The sequence below is a fragment of the Triturus cristatus genome, chromosome 1_2 (genome assembly GCF_964204655.1).
Source record: "Triturus cristatus chromosome 1_2, aTriCri1.1, whole genome shotgun sequence".
Lineage (NCBI taxonomy): Eukaryota > Metazoa > Chordata > Amphibia > Caudata > Salamandridae > Triturus > Triturus cristatus.
Genome location: NC_140580.1, coordinates 1,005,640,844 through 1,005,657,980, shown reverse-complemented (window position 1 = coordinate 1,005,657,980; position 17,137 = coordinate 1,005,640,844). Strand labels below are relative to the sequence as shown.

The 17,137-nt window shown below is 45.7% G+C and overlaps 1 protein-coding gene across 2 annotated transcripts in view; it reads right to left on the bottom strand.

Moving 5' to 3' along the window:
* Positions 1 to 17,137, bottom strand: part of ARRDC1 (arrestin domain containing 1) — a 764,178-nt gene that overhangs the window by 137,754 nt on the left and 609,287 nt on the right. For both annotated transcript variants that reach the window (XM_085611562.1, XM_085611554.1), the window contains exon 6: positions 11,524 to 11,700. In XM_085611562.1, coding sequence (XP_085467688.1) covers positions 11,524 to 11,700 — 177 coding nt within the window. The remainder of the gene's footprint in view (positions 1 to 11,523; positions 11,701 to 17,137) is intronic.

Sequence of the window (17,137 nt, the reverse complement as noted above, 5' to 3'; positions counted from 1 at the left end):
AGCTCTGACTAGGAAGGCTTTGAGGCGGATGCTGCCGGGGTGAATGTGGACTGAAAGGCTCGTTGTCCTCTAGAACCGCCGCGGCGGAACCCACGTCCGCGACCGCGTGCAGGTTGGTTCTGCGGCCGGTGGCTAGGCGGACGTGAGGAGGCGCCCCTTCCTTGGTCACGAAAGGGGCGAAAGGCAGAAGCGTGCGGCCGAGAGACCCAAGGACGTGGCCGTAGCCCAAGAGACCTTAAAACGAGCCAGCGCACTATCCGCCTTCTCACCAAAAAGGCGTGCGCCATCAAAGGGCATATCCATGAGGGTACTCTGGACATCCCCCGAAAAAGACGTGGACCTCAGCCGAAGCGCCACCGTGGTGTAAATCGCCCTACCCAGCGAGTCCGTGGTGTCAAGTCCACACCGTATGGCATGTCGCACTGCATCTCGCCCGTCAGCAAGTGCCTGGGAGAGATGTGTCCGGGCCTCCACCGGACACAGTGGCAGCACATCCTCCACTGTATCCCACAGAGAGTGGGAGAAACGGTCCAAGAGGCAAGCGGTGTTCAAAGACCGCAGGCCCAAACTCAGGGAAGAGAACAGTTTCTTGCCGAACTGTTCCAGCCTCTTGGATTCCCGATCTGGAGGAGCGGACGGGAAGGAGGATTGGGAAGTGGAGGCCTGGATAACCAGGCTCTCGGGGGTGGGGTGTTGGGACAGGAAACTGGGGTCGCCCGGAGCAGGGCGGTGGCGCCGGGCCACGTTCCGATCCACAGGAGGAACTGTGGAGGGCTTGGACCAAGTGCCCTGCAGAACGTCGACAAGGGCCTCATTGAACTGCAGCAGAGGCTCTGTGGAGCTTGCTGACATCTGTGAGGATATTAGTCCTCACGGCCACAGCAGGCAACTCGAGCCCCAGGACTTCGGCCACCTTGCGCAGCACCACGGAAAAAGCTGCACCTTCCTCCGAAGCCACAGTCGGAGGAGAGATGAAGCCAGCGTCCGGCGAAGTGTCCAGACCACTGGCATCCCCCAGTTCGTCTGCCCAGTCCGGTGCAAGTTGACCCTGGAGGGCCATAGGGTCCTCAGACCCCTGCAAGTCGTCCCCGTCATCCGATTCCAGATAAACAGGAGGAACAATCGGAGCCGGACAGTAGATTAAACCTTCATCGATCGGCGTCTGTTGCGGCGCCAGGCGGCGCCGTGCCGGCGTCGGGTCCGGACAGGGACTAAACCGGGGAACGGCGTCGTCCGGAGACGGCGCCGGAGGTGGAACCGGTGTCGGTGCCGGCGGAGGAGGCGTCGTGAGGTCGACCGGCGCAGACAGAGATCCAGGCCTGGATCTCTCGGGGACCTGCGGCGTCGGGACCGAAGTAGTCGACGGCACGCCGGCACGCGAGGTCGCCCAGTCGAGCCCGCGGGGCCCGAAGACGCGCCGGCAGCGTCGACGGAGGAGCCAGGCCCCTCATGGCCGAGAGGAAGGCACTGACCTCCGCCGGAGTCGCGTGAGTCCCAGGGACCGGCGGGTATGGAGACGGACGCGGCTCTTGCGGCGGTGAGACCACCCTGACCCTCGGCCGAGTCGCGCGACCTGCGAGGGGAGTCCGAAGAGCGGTGTCGCCTCTTGGACTTCTTGGATCGCTTAGACTTACCCGAAGACTTCGAGCCCGACGAGCAATGATGATGACTGCAGCTCCGCGACCGGTCCTTGGACCTCCTCCTGGACCGTGAGCGGCGCAGAGCAGAGTGCCGAAGCTCGAGACGCTTACGCGCCTAGCCTTCGAGGTCAAGGCCTGACAGTCGGGGCACGACTCTGCGTCGTGGTCGGCCCCCAGGCAGTAAAGACACCTGCGATGGTGATCAGTCACCGACATCAGGCGATGACAGGCGTCACAGGCTTTAAATCCAGGCATCCTACCGGCACCAGAGTCGAGTCGACAAAGACCAAAAAGAGTCAAAAAATTTTAGTCAAAAATTGACTAAGGGGTAAGCTCTTCCCGAATCGGCGCTGTCTGGCGCGGAAAAAAGAAGAACTGATGTCAGCGCGCGAGGGCGGCGTCTAAGTACTCCGACGACGCCATTCCGGCGCACGACGCCGACGACGGATGCGGAGCCGCACACGACGCCTAGCGACGCGCAAGGGGTATTGCTGATGAAAAATCTTTCCGGATCCAGCCTGACGCCTGGGGATATTCTAAGGCGAGGAATCTAACTAACGTGTTTCTTTCAGATGTGAATAAATAAGAAACATAAGCTTCATTTTGTAAATAGTCAATGGTATAAACTAATGAGGTAACTTTTGTCTCCTTTAGTTTTATTGATCACATTTGTGGTTTGCATATACATGGATTTGTCCTAATGGAGGCAGGGGATTGAGTCCAAGTACCGCTGAAATGCCGCGTCAACAGTAATTTTAGAGTATTTGAACTAGTGATTTATTTGTATTTTTTTAAATTTAGAATGTAATTTTAATTGTATTTTTATCTGTGTATGATGTTTGACACTTAACATGTGATCGTAATGATAGCAAGGACGGAGTAATTGCTGATGAGGTTTGCACATTGTATGATTTATTATTAAAAGTCTAAATAAGTTTAGGCATATCTTGCTTGCCTATGCAGATTCATCACACGTCTAATTGTTCATCCATATATTTAGATTGTGAAAGATTTTTTATAACTTTAAAAAAATATTTATGCGAATAAACCATTTTGATAATACATAGGAGACAATTTTTTTGGGATTAATTACTTACTGGTGGATGATTGCTATCTCAAAGTTTATGCACAAATGGGAATTAGTTTTTGCTTAACTGCAGTTAGGTGAATACCAGTGACAACATTGACGTTTTGAATGAATAAAAAAAAATAATTGGAGACAGTTTAGTAACACATCACTGACAGATACAGGTGTTGGTGTGACATGAAGACTTGCGCTACTTCACTGTTTACTACCAATTACTCCTCACAAACACCATTTTTGTCTTCATTTCTTCTTCTGCTGGCGCCTTTCTGCCTGCACAGTCAGTGGTTGTGCTGCACGCATGCCTGTACCATGATACATTGTTCTGGTAGGTCCGCACACGGTAGAAGAAGAAAGTTTAAAGTTCAACAAGGAACACTGCCAGTGTACCTATGCAACATAATTCTTATTGCGCCAAACCCAATTCCCCTTTTCATCTCAGGTCAAGAACCTGTCCGGTATCTGTTTAACATGCTGAAAACTCTGAGGAAGTTTCTCCCTTTCCTTCCAAAATCGGTAAAGGAAACTGTTGTCCGTGCCCTGATTCTCTCTCGGTTAGATTACGATAATGCTCTGTATGCTGGCATCCCAGGTTACCTCTTGAACTAATTGCAGGTGATACAAAATTCGGCTGCCAGACCCCTACTGGGTCTTTCCAGCAGGTGTAGTGTTCATTCTCATTTGCGATCTCTGCACTGGCTCCCGGTGGAGGCCCGAATAAAATTGTGTTCTTCCTCCCAACTTTTGGCGCAGATTCCTCGGTTCAAACGTCAAAGGCTTGGTGAGAGCTCCTGTGCTCGGATAGCGGCGCTGGCATGGAATGCATTGCCACTGGCTTTGCGCAGCGTCAAAGATCCTGTGATTTTTAAGAAAAAGCTGAAAACCTTTCTCTTCTATCTCTGCCTTTTGACTCGGACTCCTTTTCAGGTTTGCGCCGGGACACTCCTCAGAGTATCTGTGCGCGCTACAAGTTTATATAACATAACGTGGATTGTGAGTATTAAGGAAGATTTGGCTAGAGGATAACAAGACGATCTACAAATAACTGTTGACATTTTATTACCAACAAAGTTTTGTTATAATTTCCGTGACACAAACAAATTAACCATTGGATTACTCCAGCGTGCCAAATTGTATACCATGCTGGTGACTAACACAAATTAATTATATTGGTCTGCGGCTCACTCACATTTCAACATTGTTACAAGCAAGAAAAGCAAAACCGTGAATTGATCTATGATGCACACACAAATTCTACCATTATGTATCTCTTATGATTATTTCATGAGCTTAAACTACACTGGCAAGTGTTACAAAACTATGCACTTATCTGTGATATGCACATAAACCTTACTATTGCAAAGTATAGTTAATTGTTTCAACAAACGTACAAACTTTACACTATAGACTACATAATACTTTAATATAAGGGTTTAATTTTATATAGAAGTGTAGCACAAAGAGGAACCTCCTGTACTATGGGGACACTGGAAGGAGGAGTTTTTCCACTTAAGTCAAAGCTATTGAAGGGGACAAAATGTCTGTAGAATGTCGCAAATTGCATAGCAAAGGAAGACTAACACCAGAAAAAATGAGAAGCCGATAACCAGTTACAGATGTTGAAGCTACTCAAATGTCTTATTTTCATTTGTGTCCTGAAATTGGCAAAGAGTGGAAGAACGTAAGAATTGCCATAGGAATTGGCAACAGCAGAGGCAGAATAGCCTGTATAAGAAAGTTCCAAGACAAAGGTTTGGTCAAAGATGGGAAAACTGAAGGAGTGTTCTGGGGTAGTGTTGGCTATTCAGCAAAGAAAGTCATCCCTTACGTAAGGCTACTATTTCAGGCAAAACATTCAATCTGATGGTTGACTCTGGTTTCCCATAGTCAATAGAGTTTTTTTGTGAACACTCAGAGGGTTAGAAGGAGGAAAAAACCTGAACCAGCAGATATTGTAACGGAGTCTTCCAGTAGTTGTGATATTGATTTTACAGGTTGATTTAACAGTCAAAGACATAAAACTTTGATGCTTGCAAGCATGTGAATGATCCACGGTGGAGAGATCAGTGAGAGCTTGGAATTATCCCCCACACACCCCCAAGGAAAATGACAAGTATTGTTAGTAAAGGAGTTTGGGAATTAGGTATGGGTTACTAAGCAGTTCCCAGATGTTTTATCATAAATATTGGAAACTTTACAAGGATTTATACTTCAGATGAAACTTAAAGAGGCAAAACCTGCAAATTAAAAATTAAGAGGAGATCCCATAATTGAAAGGAAAGAATGATGGCAAATGTTTAAGGGGTTGGCTGCATTGGTCAAGTGTAACCTGATCGAGGTGGTCGAGTCCTCAGATTGGGTATCTCCTATTAGTCTAGTCTGCAAATCTGATCACTATTTGAGGTTGTGTATACACATACATGCATTGAATGCCAATGCTTTAATTGACACTCGTCCTTTACCCATCATCTATTAACTTGTTACTATCTTGAAGGTGCAACGGTATGGTCTACATTAGATCTCTGTTGAGCCTACTACCAAATCTTGTTAACACAAGACTCACGCCATCTAACAATTTCTCCTCACATCACAAGGTTTGTTCCAGTTCCTAGCAAATATTCTTTGCCCTGGGGGAGGTTGGAATACCATAGCACGCAGTGGCAGGTTGACATATTGCCTAAAGGAGTATAATTTTGACGTAAAATTTGTAGTATATTTTACTGCAGCTATTTTGTACAGACTACTTGTGGGAACTTCTAAGATCTTGCAGAGACTGACAAGAAACATTGCATGACAATGGTAGTGGGTGTGGTGAGTGGAGTCTGACATCTTACTTAATTCAGTATGCTAAGGGGTGATAAAGGTTGGCCTAAGTAGAAGGAAGTTCCTGTAGTGTTTCTACCTTTTCACTAATTTGCAAAGAAACGGAGGTTGGGGCGTTGTTATTTAAGGATGGAGGGAAAAGTTACTTGAAGAAGATCATGAATAGCTCTGGAATGTCTGCTAAGAGATTGCTGCATTTGATTTCTTTTGGTGGCTAGTCATGGACAGGATGGATGATCCTCAGATGTGTGAATGTAGTTGTTAGGAAAGCATGTGTTAAGTGAAATCTGGTCCTCGGGCACGCTTCAGCGGCTGGGAGTCCGTAGTAGTGTATGTTAAACAAAAGTGAAAAAACCATTCATTTAACATTACACCTGCATGCACCATCTAGCTCAGAGAAAGATACAGGATGAACTCAGGCAACTAAGGTGGAGTTTCTCTTAGCTTCTCTCTCCAGGGGCTTCCATTGCTCAGGTTTGGTTTTCATAAAGTGAACGAAAGAATCTCTTATAATGAGTCGGAGTGATCATCGCTGTTGAATCTACAACTTAAGTACTGCATTGAAATTTAGTTACTGGTAAGTAACTTACCTTTGCAGAATTGGGTCTTTCACAGATTCACCTGCTCAAGTTAGGGATAAAAAACAGTTAATACAAATAGAGAAAGGTGGGAAAAAGTCCCCTAACTTGAAAAGGTTTCATAGCACTGCTATCCCACAGGTTTCTGATCTTGCTTGTACACCTTGCGGCAGTAGTGTTTCTTTCCAAAAGTTTTTTAGTGTAATACAAAAGAAAGGTGAGCCTACACTCTCATGACCAAAAGTTCTGTCTGCGTTTGTGTGAAACTGAGTAACTAAGGCTGCTATTTTTTGAACAACATGGTTCAGACATTGCTTGGTCTTTTTAATTTACAACACAAGTGATTGACCAGTTTTATTAAAATATTTGGTCTCCATGATCTTTCAATATATGACTTCTATTGTGAGCAGTGATCTTTCAGGAGTAGAGGTGGGTGTGCCACCCTTGGACGAAATGTCTGATCCTGCCTCACAGAGCTGTTTGTGAGCCACTCAGGGCAAACTAAAGTAATCTTAAGGCTTAGGACACAGTGGTAGGGGACTGGCAAAGTTGCTGGCCCTGAATCAATATCTACTTGATCCTCATCCCTAATGCCGATGCGGATACCTGGCACCTCCTGTACACTAAATCTCTTGGATACCTCTATAAGGGATTGTCATGTAGTTTCCACCTTACAGTAGAAATTGCGCGCTTGTGGATAGCATAACTGCTGGGATGGTGCCAGACTGATTCTACGCGCCCCCTCTGGATAGATTGCCCTACAGACCAGCTATAACAGTGCCACCATTAGCCCCCCTAAACCTAGTCGGGCAGTAAATGATTTCTGGCAACCGCTGAACATGGTAACAGATCTAGAACCCTTTTGCTCAGACACTCGTGCTCCAGTACTCTGAGAAACACAAAATAATACACAGAGGGAAGCTTTCAATATTTTATTGAACCAAGGTAAGTGTGTGTGTATGTATGTACAGCCAAAAATCCCCATACTGGATGTTCAATCTAACCCCGGTTACCTGATAGGAAAGAATGTAAGTCCCCCGTCTAGGTCACTAGCTGGACACCCTCGCAAGAAGAAGTCAGCAAGTTGCTGGGCCAAAGCACCAGTGTGTAGAGACCTCGCGATTATCAGTGCCTAGACCCGGAAATGCTTGCCTATTTATAAAAAAAAAAAAAGCATCCTTTCGAGTCCTGTGAAAGTGAACGTTGTTTTGGTGTTTAGATAGCCATGTGGCCGAGTGGATGAAAAATAGAATGACCTTTGCACAAAGTGTGTCAAGACCCTGTGCATGGTGTTCAAGGAAACATGATGATTGCTGGCGAAGTGGAATCTGTAAGCGAAACAGTTTCAGAGAAACTGCATCCAACACTGTCACACACGCAAATGTGTGTAAAAGGTTATTGTGTTAAGGGGAAGGCAACTTAAGAAAACATGGCCATGATGAAAGATGGCGTTGTTTCTATGTGGGGCTACCTCAGACACAACAGGATGGAACTGAGGTGGACACTGTCCAGCAGCGGTGGAGTGGCCCAAGAAATGTGCTGTGGTCCAGCTCTCTTTGAAGCGTTTCAGGGCAGACTCAAACTTTTTGCAAAATAGGCAAGATCTGTTGAAATGCAAATCTAAAAGGGAGGACTACACATCCCACGAAATTCTGTGGATGTCATCCATGTGCGACGAAAAAGCACAAACTAGTGCCAGTTGCTCAGCACAAGTAATCAGTAGTATCTAGGACAGATCAAAATACATATCTTGCTGCACCCGGACCATCTTGTATGATCTAAGCCATGGGTCTCGAACTAGTAGCTCGGGAACTACTGGTAGCTCACCAGCACCCTCACAGTAGCTCCCAGGAGTGACATCCAGCCAAGTTTCTCCTTCTGAAAATATGTGCTGCTAAAGGCGGCAGCGTTGCTAATTTCTAACACCCTTAGAGTGACAGCCAGCCAATCCAATGGCAGGGTATCATGACTGCAGTCAAACACACACTTTGTGGGTCTATGGGGTCTGCCACATGACCAATTGCATCCACTCTCAGTGACAAGTAGATTGACCATGTTTCAGGCCCTGCTCTATGAGTTGCATGACATGTGAATGAACAATGCACCAAGAGAGAGAAGCGTGTTAGGGGGTGACTGCAGGAGCCAGAGTGAACATGTGTTAGTTGGGTGCATAATCAGCCCAAGAGCTGAGGAGAGCATAGTATGGATCCAGAGAAAGGAAGAACCTAATCTACATTTATTTATGTATGTGTCTGTGTGACAAGGTGTCCCTCTGTAATGTCTTTCTCCCTGGACACTGCGCCTGGTTCATGGACTGCTAAAAGTGTATTTTAGCCCATTTCAAAAAGGCTTCACCTCTGGCAAAACTGTCTGTTCATAGCATAATAGTACCAATTGCATATTAATGTCATCCTTGACTACTCTGGGTATGCTTGATCAAGTTGTGGCATAGTGGCAGCTGTCAATTACATATTAGGTGTATGACTGGACAATTTTAAACCATCCCTTTGTGTCTGCACCTTGCCTAATAATGGGCGTGATTGCTATATAGGGGCGCAACCTGGTCGTTAAGGAGTCCAGCTTTGGCACAATGATGGCCCTGGTATAGTGGAGGGCATTTGACATAATACAGCCATCCTTGGTGTTATGGTGAGCATCCATGACCTATGATTGTAATCCCCGGGGAACTTGAGGTCCATGTGAGGCATTTGTACATGTGAGTACTCAAAAACTGCAAGCCGACTGTGAATTTCCTATAAATGAAAAGTGCTATTTTAAAAGCAAAAATGATGTATTTTATCAGAAAATGTTTTTCTTCTGGGAATTTCAGTTGGTTTGCCCAAAATGGAAAGTGGTAGACAAGTATGTGTATTTTCAGTAATTTATTTGCTGATGACGGCAAAAGGTTGCAACTCCAAAACATATTTCAAGTTGATAGCTGAATGATAATTGAAGCGGAGTTATGGTTATGGTTGTCATTTGTGCCAGAGGGCATGTAATGATGCTTGGCTGGTCACTACTGCTCAACCTGTTTATGGTGGTCATATTGTAACATTAACGTACGTGGTCACTATTTGTACAGTGAAACAATCTATTAGTAGCTCAGGAGGACTTTCGTTTAGCAAAAGTAGCTCTCACTACGTAAAAGGTTGGAGACCCCTGATCTAAGCCATGGAGGTTGGAAATTCTTCAGGGACTGGAGACAAGATCTCACTGACCATGTCCCAAAAGGAGTGTGTGTATATGGCCCTAACTGGCATTGACCGACTTAGGGCTAGGATGGCAGATGAAAACATCGGTTTCCGAAATGCCTCAATTCTCTTAAACGCCCCCTCTCCCCCTTCCTTCCGGGGCTGGCGTGGGGAGCTGTTGTAGGGAATAAATTGAGGTTGACATTGCTGGTGGGATGTTTGTACTACAAGACGGTCTGGCGGAGGATGTGTGAAAGAAAATCAGGTTCGCCAAGTGCCCGCCTATGGCTTCTCACCACCAGCTTGTTCACTAGTGGGAAAGAACAGAGCTTCAACAAGAATGCACATTAATGTGTCGGTTAGAGCCTATTAAATAGCAGTAAAGGTTCAGCAGAGGCCAGTCTAGGATACCAAACCTCCATAATCATGTCAACACCTATGCTGCTTGTCTTAACATACCAAAAAAGTGCCTACTGTGAATGGTCCAGGGAGGAGGATGTGGCTTGCAGAACCAACTCAGTATTAAAGGGGTAACCCAATTCAGTATCCAAACCACTGGCGTCCTGTAAAGTCATGTATAGGCTGTCAATCACAATGTGGGGGTAAATCATCCTCATCACATCCAAGCTCATCTACGAAGGCTAGCTGACTTTGAACAAAGTCATAGCTGAAAAGGTGGTGGAGCACCAGAGGGCAGCTCTATTGTAGTATCTTGTACGAATCTTCATATACAGGGACCGGGTGCACTGGTGTGAATTCAGGACGTGATCGTGGTCAAAGGCGAGACGACTTTGGATCAGAATCGGACACTGGAAGTAGTAATGGGTCCTCTACTGGTGCTGGTGGTGTTTAGTCATGTGGCTATGTCGAAGCAACAGGAGTGGAAGTTGGCTCCGAAGTCAGTGTGGAACTAGACTAGTTTGGGAGGCCCAGATTGCACAGAGACCCATGGGGCCCCAGAGGGAGTTTGAAGAGTGTGAAAGATTTGCATCATCGCCTCTCTAAAAGCCTTGATCTGTTGTGATGCTGCTGAGGACCGCTGGTGACTTGAGCGTGAACCAGGATAAATTGAGGAGTAAGAAAGAGGCTCACCTTGATGCCCTTGTGACTTCTCGGATGGCGAGTGGTAGGATGGGAATGAGTCCCTCCAAGGGCCTTGTGTTTCTGCTTCAGTTTACCCAGCGTCTCCCGCGAAGAGGAGCTGTTGCAGGAACCGTTATAATAGCGGCAACAGCTCCGCTCCCTCTACTTCAGGCTGAAGTGGGGCTTGCAGTTTCTTTTTCGGATGTTGAGCAATGTAAAGCTTTGCTTCACAATCCTGGGTTGGCTTTTGATTCATGAAGATGCACTCATTGCACAGCTTGGAGTCATGCCTTAAACACTCTAGAGGCACACTTCTTGTGGGTCTGTCACAGACATTTGCTTGCGACAGTACCGACTAGGCTCAAACCATGAAGTTTCCTTAAACACTGGTAGTTTCGAATTAAAAATGTTTTCTGAAGAAAAACACTTGTCAATAAGTAAGAGTGGAGCTCCAGACCAACGTACGAAGCACTGAAAGAAAATACCTGATGATGAAACTTATGAGTCTCGTTCATCACTTAAGCATCAAAATAAAGTCAACGTGTGAAGACACCTACTGGCATGCGCAGCAATGCTGTTAAAATATTTGTGATCCAGTCTGGCACCCGGGGATATTCTATATGTGAGGAATCTGTGGTTAGAAGTAGAAATCGGAAATTTAACGTTTATGAACACCAAAGAAGGATTCATAAAACTCCCTCACAGACCAGGAACAATAGTGGTAAACTGCATAACCTACCACAGACACTGCATAATAAATCACTGACTGGTTTAGTACTGCCAAACTGATTTCACGTATCATAAACGTGTGTGGGAGGGAGAGGGTTTAAACTCCAGTAACACTTTGTTCAGCTGTGTAGACCTGAGAACAGGCCGATTACCAAACAAACTACAATTTTCTGCTTCTGGTACTTGGCCATAGGGACTTTATTACACAGCATTAGCAATAAGCAGTATTTACAGTGGCTTCACACAAAGTTGAATCAATACAAACAAAAACAGAGCTAAAACTCTCAAATCCCCTGCGGTTTTGTGTTAAAACAAATTTAAAAAAAAGAAATATGGGGTTTAAACAAACAAAAAAAAATATATTGAATTTTTCTTTAGGCAAAAGTGTAACTTACTTGGATATAGTAGTCAATGTGAATGAGATTGCAACCCTGAAGGACAGACTGTGGCAGCGCTGGAACTAAGATCTGCTCCTTCCACTCTGCATGCTTCCAAGCCTTCACTGCAGATCCCTCAACTTCTGCAATTGTCCGTAGGTCATATATTGATCTCTTGGATTTATATGTCACTTTCTGCACAGGACGAAAAAAACATCAGACAATAAGTGACCAGAATTAGCCAATAAAGACAATAATCAAAAGAAGAAAGGCATTATGGATTAACTACAACGGTAGCTACCTGGCTAGACACAAAATGAGATATTTAGACACAGAAACCTAGAAAAACAATGATAAAACCTTCTCGGGTCACCTTGCTTTAGAGATGAGATGTAAATATAGTGATGTCAAGTAGATTGCTGTAAAAAGATGAGATTTAAATATAGTGATATTAAATAGATAAGCTAGGCCTCAGCAGCCTGCTCAACTTCCCGCCTGTTGAAATGCCACATATGCTACCTTAGTATTTTTTAGCTTTTGCTCTCATTTTACCCAAGTGCCTGTGTCTTCTAGACAGAAGAGACTAAAGTGGAGTTGCTATAATATCAAACATATTTTACAAAACCTAAAGTCTAGTATGGAGGTGGAGTGGTGAGGATTTGGGCTTGCTTTATAGATGTAGGTCCTGGATGCCCTACAAAGAACGAGTCTACTATAAATCACTCTGTACTAGCACATTGAAAAGGAAACAGTATGGGGTCTAACGGCTAAAGCTTAGCTGAAATCACATTATGCAACAGGAGAATGAATTGAAAACATAGTTAATCTCTGACTGAATAGCTGAAAAAGAAGAGTATAACAATTTTGGAATGGTCAAGTCAAAGTTCTCAATTCCATTAACATGGTAACCTAAAGACAAGACAGAAATCCTCATCCTCGGGTCCAACCCCTCCGCATGGGACGACTCTTGGTGGCCCATGTCACTGGGGTCCCCCCCGGCCCCCACCGACCACGCACGCAACCTGGGAGTCATCCTCGACTCGAAACTCTCCATGACCAAACAAGTCAACGCAGTCTCCTCCACCTGTCTCAACACCCTCCGCATGCTCCGCAAGATTTTCAGATGGATCCCGACAAACACGAGGAAAACTGTCACCCAGGCCCTGGTCAGCAGCAGGCTCGACTAAGGAAACGCCCTCTACGCCGTAACCTCGTCAAAGCTCATCAGCAGACTACAGAGAATCCAGAATGCCTCTGCACGCCTGATCCTCGACATCCTGCGCCGCGACCACATCACCCCCCACCTGAGGAACCTGCACTGGCTCCCCGTCGACAAAAGAATCTCCTTCAAGCTCCTGATCCACGCACACAAAGCACTCCACAAAACCGGCCCAGCCTATCTCAACAGTCGACTCTCCTTCTACATACCCAACATGAAACTCCACTCCGCTGACCACGCCCTGGCCACAGTCCCACGCATCCGGAGAACTACTTCCGGAGGCAGATCCTTCTCCCATTGCGCCGCCAAGACCTGGAACACCCTCCCCCTCCACCTACGTCAAACCGAAGACCTGCTGACCTTCAGGAGATAACTCAAGACCTGGCTCTTCGACCAGTAACATCCCCCCCTCCCCCCCCCCCAGCGCCTTGAAACCCACCCGGGTATGTAGTGTGCTTTACAAGTTACATGATTGATTGATTAAAGAGTGCTGTGCCCTCAATATGGTCAACGAATGCCCTCAAACAGATTGGAGTGCCAGCGTTTTGCAAGTTGTGATCCAGAAATCCTTCTATGGAATGTTAGTAAAGTAGTTCAGAAATTTAAACATTTAATTTATTATTCACGGGGTGCACTTTCTTCACAACAGGCTCCTGAACGATGGCTTATTTTAATTCCTTAATAAATACAGACAGTGGAATGTGTGTGTTGTCACATGAGATTAGATTTATCTAATGGCAGGACTATGTGAGGACTGGATGAAGGTCGGATGTCTAAAAATGAAAAACCACAGAATCTTAAGAGTGTGCGTTTTCATATCACTCTACAAGCATACACCAATTCTTCTCCAGTGACGCACTTGCAGTAGAAACGTACCAATGCAGACTATCTGTAAATCTACTATAGCTATGCCCATAGGTACTTATGTGATAAATGTAACCCTACTCCTTCTTGCCCAAACTATGCAACTACTTATTTTTGCAAGCCACAAAGGGGTTGGTTGCTGGCTGGAAGAAAGGCTGAGTCCCTGGGCGCAGGGTGAATGTGGCAGGAAAGGGAAATAGTCCTGTGCACATAAGTGCCTGTGCAAAACTTGGTTCAGGCCCAGAGCAGGAAATCAGTGAGGGCTTCATTAAAGAAGATTAGGGGTTCTAAGGGGGGAAACCCAGGGTTGAAGCACCTCAGTCAAGACATTGGTCTTGACCTCAACCATGAGCAGCTGAAGGTCCAGAACCTCAGCCGCCTTCCGAACTGACATCGCAAAGGAGGCAACTTCCAACGTAGCCACTGTGGGAGCAAAGAGGAGGCCAGTGTCTGGTGATGTGTCCATACCACTGGCATCAGGAAGGTCCCTCATACCAGGTGTCATTAGCCATAGACTATGCTAGGGCGTCAGAGTAGCCATAGGAATCCTCAGATCCCCCTCCATTCGTGTTTCTCAAAGGGCCCTTCAGAGAAATAGGACTCAGTTACCAATTCAGGCCTTGTGGGCTTGGCTGACGATCCCAGTCTGGCTCTGTATTGGAGGTGGAAATCCTGATGGGTTTGGCACTACTGACAGGTGTTGGCATGGTGCCACTTAAATAGTTCCCAGAGCAGGTCATAACTGATCCAGATTCACCAACGGGTCTAGTGGAGCCAGACTGGTGAAGAGGGTGGACCTGCCAGTGGAGCCCCTGTCGGAATTCCGTTCGAATCCATGGAGTGTGAAGGTGCCACAGAGGGGTTCACCTCTCCAAAAATTAGATTCAGGGCCTCAAAAACCTCACAGCTGGGCGGGGGTTGCTCCAGCTCCCGGAAATTTGGGGACATGTGAAGGGGACCCAGTGTCAGACTACAGCTCCACAGAAACATCCTGGCAGAATGGCCTTGATTTGAGGCATCGTTCCCTTGCACCATACAATGAATTGGACTGACTTGGAGAAGTCGGAGAGCGCTTCAACGTTTTGTATTTCTTCTAGTGGAACATACCTGAAGAAGTACTGGATCGTGACGATCAGTGCAAGAGACTCCAGGAGCTGTCCTGAGACCTCCCTTCATGAATAAAACCTCGAGCAGCACAGAGTTGCATGGCAAGCGGCCAGAATCTTCATGCCCTGCTTGCAGATGGCCTTTGGGTTCATTGTCCTGCAATCCGCGCAGGCCGTGGAGTCCTGGTACCATTCTAGACACTACAGTCACAACAAGTGGTGGTCTGTCACAGACATTTGCCTATGACAGGTACCACATGACTTGAAACTGGTTGGCTTCTTCTGGGATATGCCCAAAACGTGGGGAATAAGGCACACTAGTCGAGTTAAAATGATTTAAAAAAAACTCAGCCAAAAGTTGACTGAGGGAAGCTTGACCGGATCTGTTCTGCTGGTGCAGAAGAGGAGGAACGGATGTCAGCCCGCTGGGGTGGCGCCTATATAAGCATAGTGAACATCACATTTTGCACGGATGATGACGACGACACCATGCAAAGACGAATTACTTCATCAACTGGAGCCCGAGGGGTTTGCAAACAAATTTCCGGATCCAGTCTGCCACTTGAGGAATATTCTGATCCAGATAGGGATGCTGTCCAGATCCTGAGAATATGAACAGAGAAGGCTAACCTTCTGCTTTTCTTTTCTCTCCTGCTATGTTTTGTCTCCAGTGGGGTGATATTCAGGCTCCTTGTCTGCTTTGTAGAGGCATACCTCTCCGGGCAGTCCCATAATTGACAAATAACTGCTTGAAAAGACTTAAATCTTTCATTTTGTCTTCAGAGATCTTTTTATATCTACTGGTTGGAGGATCATCTCACCTGGGAAAGATGGGTGTGGGACAAACATTGATACAGAGACAGCCTGATTAAAGTGGAAATTTGAGAAATGTTCGTGGAGAGAGTATACCTTAGAGAGGTTTAACTGCAACAGAACACCATGTGAGGTTATTTCTATAGAGATTGTGACGCTCACAAAGTATGGCTAAAAGGAAAGATACCTACCATGATAAATGGTGCTTATTGGACAGTATCATGGTTTGCAACGGGAGAACCTATTTTGTCAGAATGAAAGACCTGACAATCTCTTTTTGAAACGTCCTTACATCCACCTCTTTTTTGAGGCATCAGCTGTGGAACCTCAGCATATAATGATCTGGTGGAAGGATAATTGACCTCTTCAGGACGTCCATGGTAACCCCTGGGAGTCTCTGGTGGCAACACTGCAGGTACTCAGGAGTCGGCTTGTTAAGCTCAGTGATTGCTGGAGTGGAGGATCTTTACTCAACATCCTGATGAGAATGTCTAGCCTGCAACAAGAGCCTCCTATGAGGTTTCAGGGATAGATGAAGCAGTTCTGAATAACACAATTACATTGGCCAGTCTGAAGCAAATGGAATCATTGCCATCTTGGAGAGCACCTAAGGAAGAACAATCCTATCAAAAAGGCATTCTCATGGCTGGGGGTCTGGAGGTCAAGATGTGCCATTTGTGCATTCTTGGAAGTGGCAACCAAGTGGAAACGTGGAGTTCCCCAAACTTCAAAGACTACTCATGCTCTTCAATGAGGTGCCAGAGGATTTTGCCTGCTTTCCATTCCTGAAGGCCTGGGAGATGCCACAGCACACTGCCAGATTGCTGAACTTACCCCAACAGGACTCAGATTGACCCAGGCTTCTTGAGATACTGAATCTTTGTTATATATTAAGTTTGAAGAAGAATGGATGATACATCTATAGATGCACAAAAAGATTTTAGAGTCAGATGGATTGCTTGCAACTGCAAAATTTTGATGCAATGATGTGATAGTCACCTCTGACTAACACCCTTACATTGAGCAAAGATTTTATACATAATGACTCCCGCCCATCCCTTTGATATGGATGCAAATGCTCGGAAAACTCCTTGGAACAACCTCCTCTCCTTAGTTCACCAAGAGGAATTGATAGTTACATGAATTTTTTCTTTCTAGTTCCCTCTTGATTGGGACCATTTGTCTTCTAGGTTTTCTCAAAAAGAAAGCATGTGTAGCCTGGCAAGAGAGTAGCGAGAAAATTAAGTTACCCCCCACATGAAACATGCCTCTACTCACACTGAGCAAATGAGGTAAGCAAACACTACCCTCCCTTAGGAGACTTACCATTACCCTTTAATCATCTATCCATCCATCCTTTTTTGCTGCCACCCATCAATATGTCCACATATGCATACTTTCGCAAACCCATCCTTTTACTTTTACTCATTCACCTTATAATCTTTCAATCCTTCTGCTCTTTCACTCATTCTCTCACCTTTCCACCTATACATCTTTTTAACCTTCTATCCTACCTTTCACCTTGTCTTCCTTCTTGCGTTTTACCTTTCCTTCCTTTCATTTATTTCTCTTCCTAATCTTTCAATTCTCCTACTTACCCAATGTTTGTCTTTCATCATTAGTTTTTCTC